Below are 9,912 nucleotides of genomic sequence, written 5' to 3'. Positions count from 1 at the left end.
ATACAGCTAGGTACACTGAGTGTAATAATGCAATTAGTTGAATTTGTTTTTCAAGTTGCCAATTAGTTATATTATTCCACTTGGCATTACCGGACCGTGTTTTCGACACATTGAAAAATCTCACCTACTCATCACTCTACATCCTCTCTACTCTTTCTAACACCAATTACTTAGAAGGATTAGAATTTGATATAATGAAGACATGCCGTAGTTAACTCAGATCTATGTCATGAACAAGGTGAAAGACACCTTTCATATGGTAAACAATTAAAGCATGAGGAAAACAATTGATAAATTCAAGAACACTCTTAAAGGTCACTAATGACAATATTAATATGAGGACTCTCTCCTTGGTTCTTCTCAGAACTTCCTCACAATCTGATCAGAAACTGTCATTCAACCCACCAAAAAAGTTTATGATCCTAAAAAAAGCTAGAACAACACCATAAACATGTCTTCTCTCCAACAAACTTTCTCTTCCAAATCTAGTTCGAACTTCAACGAGTTCCAATGGGTTATTCAAATCCGAAAAACACTCGAGGAAGAGGTCGACGATGATAGCGAAATCCCTGTTTCCGTTTTCAATGTCCCGAAAACCCTTTTGGCCATTGATCCTCATTCCTACACCCCACAAGAAGTTGCAATTGGTCCTTACCATTATTTCCGTCCGGAGCTCTACGAGATGGAGAGGTACAAAGTGGCTGCAGCTAAACGAACACAAAAGAATCTCCAGTGCCTTAAGTTCCAAAATCTTGTTGACCAATTGATAAGGTTTGAGCCGTGGATTCGTGCTTGCTACCACAAGTACCTGAATTTCAATGGTGAGACTCTAGGGTGGATGATGGCGATTGATGCATCATTCTTGCTAGAGATGCTCCAATTCTATGGAGCCAAAGAAGGGAAGATTTTGACAAGAGTTTCCTCAAAGATGTCACGCTTGGTTGACTATTCAGGCAGGAACTCAGCACACCATGCAATTCTAAGGGACTTGGTAATGCTCGAGAACCAAATCCCACTATTTGTGTTGAGAAAAATGTTGGAGTTTCAATTCCAATCGTTGGAAACCGCCGACGAGATGCTGCTTTCGATGTTGATGGGATTGTGCAAAGAGCTTTCACCCTTTAAGATGAAGGATGAAGACGTGTCGAAGATCAAAGTCTCAGAATGTGCTCACTTGCTAGACTTTTTGTATCAATTGATCACCCCCAAACTAGAACGCCGGCCCTCTGAAATTGTAGAAGCTGAGGATCAAGGTGAAGGCGCAGACGAAGATAAGGATTCAAAATCTACGAAGAGCCCGAATTACGTTAAACAATTTCTTGAGGAAGTATGGAAGCTGCTGTCGAAACTAAACAAAGGGCCGGTACGTCTCCTTGAAAAAATACTTGTATCCGGACCTATTAAAGTTATACTTAGATTGCCTTGGACAATCCTCTCCAGCCTTCCTGGATTTGCACTTTTGAAACAACCTTTTGCTTATTTATTCTCCTCCCAAGACAAAGAAGAAATCAAACCCGAAAATGAGAGTTCCGTAAACAAACCGCCATTGGTAGAGGAGATTACAATCCCTTCTGTGTCTGATCTTATGGAAGCCGGGGTCCGTTTCGTGCCAACAAAGGGTTGCATTTCATCTATCTCCTTTGATCCCAAAACGGTCACACTTTACCTCCCCGCAACTAGCTTAGATGTGAACGCAGAGGTGATCCTGAGAAACTTAGTAGCTTATGAAGCATCAAATGCATCAGGGCAGTTGGTTTTTACGCGCTACACGGAAATGATGAACGGGATTATAGACACGAAGGAGGACGCAAAGCTGCTTAGAGAAAAAGGTATAATTCTGAACCGTTTGAAGAATGATGAAGAAGTGGCCAATCTGTTTAATGGTATGAGCAAGTCGATTCGGTTGACGAAAGTGCCATTTTTGGACCAGGCGATTGACGATGTGAACAAGTATTACAACTGTAGATGGAAGGTTAAAATGGCAAAAAATTTCAAGGTTTATGTGGTTGGTTGCTGGCCAATTCTTTCTTTGTTGGCTGTCGTTTTTCTCTTGCTATTGATGACATTGCAAGCATTTTGCTCAGTATATAGCTGCGGTCGCACATTTCGCATCAACACAACCACTACTACTTAGTGGTGATGCTTAATTTAGTTTTTTTTTTGGGTGTGTTTAATTAGTTAATTATGTCTTAATCCCTTCTATTCTTGCTAAAGAAAAGGATATGGCTGGGTTTGCTTTCTTACTTTATCTATATACGTCGGTCTAAACTCTCTGAACGTATAAATTCTTTGAACGTATAAATTATTGAAAAAAGTCGTCCAACCATTCCGGACAATAGATATGTACAAGAACTAACTGGCAGCTGAGCTTGATGTTAGAGTAAATGTAGAATTATGGAGAATAATTTGAATGATAATTTTGAGGTACTACTTGAATCGTTTTTTTAAAGTGTTATTTGCCCCTACTCGAATGAGTTTGCTAAAGAGTTATTGGCAAGTCACTTCTAGATACAACAAAGTATGAAATATTTGATTAGTAAAACCAAATTGTATTCCCTTATAAATAATTAGAAAGAAATTATATGAATGTGATGGAGAGAGAAGAGAAAGCAAAGAAATTATGTAGACAACAAATTTTTAAATGATTCTTCTCTTATGCCAATTTTACCAATATATAGGGAGAGAGTATTGCACCCATTAGACACATCATTTGGTTTGAGTATGCCTTTTCACTATGGGATACAACTTATTACAGCAATATATCCAATGGACGTATCTGATACAAAACACAATTACCCAAAGGTCATATACGTTATAAAGCATGCAGTTAGATACCCGATCAATGGGTATGTCTGCTAGCCATAATGAAAAGCTGCATGGCTTTTCTTCAAAAGCTGCATGGCTTTTCTTGAAAAGATGTAATTATTGGGCAAAGAACCCAACTCTTTTCTGCTAAATCAAAACGCACGCATATACATCTGTCTATTATATATATTCTTGAAATAAATAATAGGCATATGTATATATATTCTTGAAATATTCTACAATCCTTCTCTATTTTAAGACTTGAGTCTTTGTTGAATAATATAATCTACCAAGCTACCTTAAACTTTTTAAATTTATAGTGCATTTCTCCCTTAAAAAGATATATAACTTTGGATTTGATGCAGTGGATGTATAATTTTCGAAAAATTAATTGATAAATTTTTAGGTTCAGCATGGCTCACTACTAACATTGACGATATTGTTACTAACTTAACCACCTATTGTTAAGTGCGTAAAATTTTATCATATAAGACCTCGATGAGGATCTGGTTTGGAAGATTCAAGATTGTACTTGATTACTCCAAAACTACCAGCAAGGAGATGATGCCGTTTGCTGGCCCTGCATGCATCCTAGAAAATTCTCGAGTGCAAGATAAGTTCAGCTCCTCAGGCCAAGGAAATTGCAGGGAGTTCTAATTAAGGACAATAGGGGGTAGTACTACTACTAAGCGGGATTGTGCTCCACTGTCGCTGGAGTACCGGATAACTTATTCCCATAGACAGTGTAGAGATGGTACAAATAGTTAAAAAAAATGAATTAGTTTTCTAAAAGCTAGTTTGGAAGTGCTCGTAAAATGACTGAAAGCGCTTTTATTGAAACTAATTTTGGCTTCGAAAAAAAACTGCTGCTTTGGTATTGCTGTGCTTTTAAAAAAAATTGTTTTTGCTGTGCTGTGAGAATAAACTCATTTTTGCTGCTTCACGGTTTCAGCTTTGTTTACCCCAAACTATGAAAATAAGTTATTTTTAAGTGTTTACCAAACCCTTTTTGAGCTCAGCTTCTTTTGATACCCACTTTTTATAAAAGCACCTCAGTACCAAACCAGTACTACGTATGCTTCTTAAAGGAAGCACTTAAAGTGCTTTTCTAGAACAACTCTACCCCTAAAAACCAAGCAGGGCAAGAGTCTATTCAATCCATCCAAATGAATAGTAATTGCCCAAGTGCATCTCCATTCCTAAACTGAATAGCCTAGTTAATTAGTATTAGAATATTATTAATTTTTATTATAAAATAAAAAAATATTTTTTTTTAATTTCCGATAGAATTTTTAACCAATCTTGTCATGCCACGTGTCATTCTCCGAAATTACAATTTTTATAGAAGATGATTAGGCATTTATATAAAAAAAATTCGTTTTATTTTTTCTTTATTTTTAAACAATTTTTATAATTTTTTTATTGAGTTAATTAATCTGGACCGTAGGATGGTTTAAATCCAACAGCCCAAAAGTGGACATGTGACCAACTATAAGATTCTGACATTTTTTTTAATGCTGGAACGCGCGCCTGCATGCATATGTTTCCCACACGCCAGCCGCAAAAAAAGAAATTCACATGACTAACGTCAGCCTGGCGTCATGTAGACCGATTTCTTGCTTAATCCATTTTGTGCTTGGCTCAAAGCTGGCCTCCATTTTGGGTTAGCTAACTGGATGGGGTGGAGTGGTTTTTCTTTTTTTTTTTGGGAAGGGAGGGGGGAAGGCTAGGGGAAATGGGCTATTTGTCACATCCCGGCCCGGGCGAGACCATTTCTCGGGCCCGCTCCACCACCGTAGCACGATATTGTCCGCTTTGGGCTTACCATTCCCTCACAGTTTTGTTTTTGGGAGCTCATTGGCTTTGAGTTCTGTAGAAACTCCGAAGTTAAGCAAGAAGGGGGCTAGAGCAATCCCATGATAGGTGACCCAATGGGAAGTTGCTTGTGAGTTCCCAAAAACAAAACGTGAGGGAATGGTAAGCCCAAAGCGGACAATATCGTGCTACGGTGGTGGAGCAGGCTCGGGAAGTGGTCTCGCCCGGGTCGGGATGTGACAATTTGGTATCATAGCCTAACCCTGGTTGCGTGTGTGCTCACGAGGACGTCGGGCCCCTAAGGGGGGTGGATTGTGACATCCCATATCACCCAAGGGAGTGATCCTTAAATGTATATTCCCATCCCTACCTAGCACGAGGCCTTTTGGAAGCTCACTGGCTTCAGGTTTCGTAGGAACTTCGAAGTTAAGCGAGAAGAGGGCTAGAGCAATCCCATGATGGGTGACCCACTGGGAAGTTGCTCGTGAGTTCCCAAAAACAAAATCGTGAGAGAATGGTAAGCCCAAAGCGGACAATATCGTGCTACGGCAGTGGAGTCGGGCCAGAGAAGTGGTCCCGCCTGGGCCGGGATGTGACACTATTACCCAGCTCATTTGTTAGGGGTGGACTTGCTCTAAGAATTGGTTTCAAAAACATTTTCATTAAAAGTAATTCCAATCATTTTAAAAGTACTTCCAAACAAACCCTAAATAGTCTATTCAGTTGCTTGTAATTTGAGCTGTATCTTTCATGGGGATTTTTCTTTTCCTTTTTATCCTTTAGTTATATCTTGCAGGATCTAAATTTTCATTAGACAGTAAGATAAAGTTATTTTCTACAATTAGCCAAACCATTTGGCTAATCCCCAGCCTAGAATATTGAAGCATGATGGGCCAACTCCGATATTATATATAGGCTGAAATTTGACTGAAAAGTAGAATTTAACTGGCCCAGAGCACAATCTTACTCCACCCAACCAATCCTCAGCCAATTTGGACCAAGTGTTTGAATACAAACAACCTTACCATCACTAGAACACAAACAAAAAAACATAAACCTTACCCTCTAGTTGACTCCTTCCAATCGAGAAAAACTTCAGTAGGGCTTAACTTAAGAAACTTCAGTCTAACTTAATCCCAAGTTATTTCTCATCTCAATCGGGTACAAAAAAAAAAAAAAAATCTTAACACCATACCATTTATTCACTTTATATATTCAAATAATCTAAATAACTCCCTGTGTACAGATCGTTTATTCACTCTATGGTCAAATAATCAAATGACCCATTGGCAATACTACCATCATTTAACTACTTGCGAAAAGCAAATCGTCTCCACTCTTGTTCAAGGTCCGTCATTTATCTCAAACACAAGGTCAAATTCTTACTAGAGAAATTCTTTTAAATCTCTTAACTACTTGCAAATCTCCAAATTGTATCAAACTGTATTGGATGAACTGAGATTTTCTTTGGATTTCTGTGTTCGGAGTCTAAAGACCACTGGAATAGACTAATGGGGTCACTTGCTATAAAATAACTAATCATAATCTATTAATCCTTGAAGAGAAATGCTAAAGAAAGTCTTTGTAAGTAGGACTCTGTATGAACTCTATGTCATTTAACATAATGTTTATTACGATTAGCACGAGAATTGTGCTAAAAACATAAAATGGAGGATAATTCATAAAAAGTTTCATTTTTTTGATTCTGCTTATCTTTTCTCTTTTTTGACTTTTGGACGCAAAAATTTCAGAGAAATCTCAATTTGTTCCTGATCAGAGCCACCCAGTGTTTTTCATTGTGCCGAGCAGAGAACAAACATACCGTTTGGTACGTGGAACGAGGCGTTTCGTCCCACGTTTGGTGCACCTAAAATGGGTGGAACGCGCTATTCCACGAGACGAGTTTTGGGTGAATTTTTGTTCCACCTCACCCCCTGGAACGACTCGTTCCACATTCGTGGAACACAATCGCTGAATCTATATCCACCCAAATCTTCAAAACCCCTCCTCTCCCATGGCTGCTTGCATCGATACTTAGACTAACCAACTTTCTCGGGATCCCAACAGGTCCAGTTTTGAATAAGACCGTTACCAATTCATGAACTTCTGCCACCGCAGTTTCTCCGATCAAGCTTCATGCGCACCCATTTGCCAGAACCGCACGAAAACCACTCAAATGTGCAGAATCATGGAAGATCTCGACCCATATGAAGATCAATGGCACATAATGTAGGACAAAGCTCGCTCGGATATTGATGATGAACCTTTGTCAAATTACTATCACTCGCTGATTCGAGAGGTACCCACTTGGTTTTTCCCATCAATTTGTTCGAAATCGGTCTGAATGATTTCTTATATGTTCTGTCCTGCGCGTACCAAATATACACGGAACCTCTGTTCCATCCCGTCTCGTTCCATCCTGTCCCATCCCATTCCATTCTGTCCCATCCCGTCTGTGTACCAAACGATACCTAAGGCACGTGCCGCCTTGAAACCATCGGTGCTATTCTATGGTCGGCACAAAAGTGAAAACCTCAAACCTTTTAAAATGCAAAAACCAAACAGAAGAGGCAGTTATTGGACCAAAGTCAAACCGTCCCCTAATTAGGAGAAATTACACGTTATCGCTACGTGTCTTTAATTAGGCATACCAAACCCATTACTTGTTTGAATCTTTGTCATCGGCCTATTAAATAATTAGTTCAAATAAATAAAACTGATCAATTCATTGTTCAAACTTTATTGAAGAAAGTTTTGGTCGACTTCTTTTCGGATTAGGACCAAGGGGTGCCCGATAATCGACAAGTGTTTAGCCAATTTTATTTCATGTCTTCTCACACACATTTTTAATTTTCAGCTGTTAGATCAAATGAATTGAAAATAATTAAATATCATAAATTAACAAGATGTGTGTGAGAAGACTTGGGGAAGCCATTGGAGGCTTGGCAGTGTCATTGAAATTGGCGACCATGAAATCGATGAATGGATCGTCGGAAGCGGGCAGCGATTGGGGTTGAGATGTTGCTAATTGGTTTGGGTTTCCGAGCTCCGGAGGACCAAGAAGACCTGGAGGAGCCATTGCTATGAGTTAGGGTTTGTGTCGGTCTTGATTTGGGATTAGGGTTAGGGGTTTGGTTGCAGTTTACAAGGGTTTAATCGATGTGGATGAACACTGGATTTTCATGGGGGAATTACTTGAGCTCCAAGGTTTTTGTAGACTTGGGTTACAAGGAAGCTGACTTTGTGATGCCAATTGCCAATTGCCAACTGTATCTTCACTCTTTCTTTTTCTTATCATATTATAATTTTGCTTTCTGCAATAAAATTCATGTACATTTGTTTTTGGGTATCCCACAACTTGCTCCAACTCTTGACCAAAAATCAGTTTTAATGAAAACTGATTTTTGGGACAAATTAACTCAAGAAACCAACTAAGGTAAAAGCCTGGCCCACATATGTACGTACACGCATCCAACAAAGGTGTGACACAGGACGATGATTCACCCTACATGCCAAACACGCAAGGCGCTAACACCGCAGGGGCCCACCCACATGGGTTTGTCAGCCACATTAAATGAGGCCAGTAACTCTTTGTTCAATCAGACAGGTAAAACAATTAAAACAAATTATTTGGTTGAGCATATATAGCACCGAGAAGGAGCACGGGCATGATGGTCTTTCCCTTCTAGTGCGTTGATCTTTCCTTGTAATAAAATTAAGCGTGCTAGTGTGTTGTTCTTTCTTTGTAATAAAATTAGGGAATTTTTAATATTTACCGAAATCTGAAATATTTGAGGTTAAAATGTTTATAAAATTAAATTAGGATAGTCTACATAATTTTTATTTAGAAAAGTTACTTTGAAAAGATTTAACCTGTATTCATTCTTTAATAATGTCAAGCTAAAAATTTAACTTAGAAAAATTGGAGCAGAAAAACTGTTTCTCGATTAAAACCTAAATTTTCTAGTTAACATTTATTGAAAATTTTGAGTTAAGTAGAGACTCATCAAGCAATTAAGGAGGAGACATGGAGGAGATGCCAAAACGGGGAGAGCAGACCCACAGCCAGGTTTTTATGCTACAACAATTAAGAAGGATATGAATATTTTAAACAAAGATAATGACTAGGACATAACTCAAGTCAAAAGGTCAAAATAAAATAGAAAATAGTAAAAAATTTGGAAGCCAATCCTAGTGGTGAGGGTCGTTGTAGGGTGATGAGTAGGAATAAACTAGATCTAGCTCGAAACCCTTGTAACAACCCGTCCCTACTTTTATGATTTTATAAATTTTAAAAGAGTAAATTGACGAAAATACCCTAGAGGCGAGGGCGTTGACTTTCGTTGACCATCTTCTTGTGACACGTATGAATTACTATTTTACTGTATTCTCGAAATACTCGACGGTATGAACGCAAAGGCGCAAGCGGAATCAAGATTTGAGTTACAATGGAGATTTTACAGACTTACAAAGTCGAGAGGCATTTTGGTAAATCTATAATTCCAGATAAATACCTTTATTATTTTGATACTTTTTATGGGAGTTTTCTAATGGTGGGACCCATCCACGTGGGTCTCCTATCCATCTTGCCTGCACGTCTTTCTTTCCCATTTTTCTGGCTGTCCACTCATTGGTCACAGCCCTCTCTCTGTCATTTAGCTCTCAGCCCTATCTCTTAACTCTCCATCTCAAACTCTCTCTTCTTTGTAAGAGCAGCTCCAGTGTACCCTAAAGCCCGATGGACAGGCGACTTTGAAGACCCACACGCCCTAGCAACAACCTCCAGCCTATGCAGGCGATTGGGGAGGGAGCAGGCCCAAGTGAGAGGCCCAACGAGAATTGGTGGCTTGAGAGCCCGAGCGCCAAATGATGCAACGCTGACGCCAAGGTGGAGTCAGCCACTTTTTAATTATTTTTGCGTCAGGCATGTGCACAACATTCGCGCATGGGGGCGCGTCTCGACAACATTTTAGAAGCCTATGGGCCGCGGTGCAGACGACAGAATGTTACCATTGGTGGCCATGTGGGTTTTTCTCGTCCGTTGGATTTCAACGGTTACTTGTTCTGGACCGTTGAATTTCCAACAGTAAAAAAAAATTTGAAACCTTCCTAAATATTAGCTGTTGGATTTGAGATCAACGGTCCACATTATTCGCCTTTATAAATTAAAAAAAAAAAGAATTAACATTATAAAAATCTAAAAAGTTACCGTTGTGCCACGTGACACATTCTGGAGGGTTGGATTTCAATTTTTTTTAATCCAATGGCAGAAATGAATTAAGTTAATAAAAA

At 39.0% G+C, this 9,912-nt stretch overlaps 1 protein-coding gene across 1 annotated transcript; it reads left to right on the top strand.

The window, feature by feature from the left end:
* The first annotated feature begins 251 nt into the window (after positions 1-251).
* LOC125477039 (putative UPF0481 protein At3g02645) lies at positions 252-2,258 on the top strand. The gene has a single exon (XM_048583785.1). The coding sequence runs from the start codon at positions 452-454 to the stop codon at positions 2,132-2,134; it is 1,683 nt and encodes a 560-aa protein (XP_048439742.1). The 5' UTR covers positions 252-451; the 3' UTR covers positions 2,135-2,258.
* The last annotated feature ends 7,654 nt before the right edge of the window (positions 2,259-9,912 follow it).

The sequence above is a fragment of a genome, unplaced genomic scaffold (assembly GCF_019419815.1).
Source record: "Pyrus x bretschneideri cultivar Hongxiangsu unplaced genomic scaffold, Pyrus_bretschneideri_v1 Contig20, whole genome shotgun sequence".
In the NCBI taxonomy this organism is placed as follows: Eukaryota; Viridiplantae; Streptophyta; class Magnoliopsida; order Rosales; family Rosaceae; genus Pyrus; species Pyrus x bretschneideri.
Note: the sequence above shows the minus strand (reverse complement) of the source record. Positions and strands in the feature narration are given on the sequence as shown.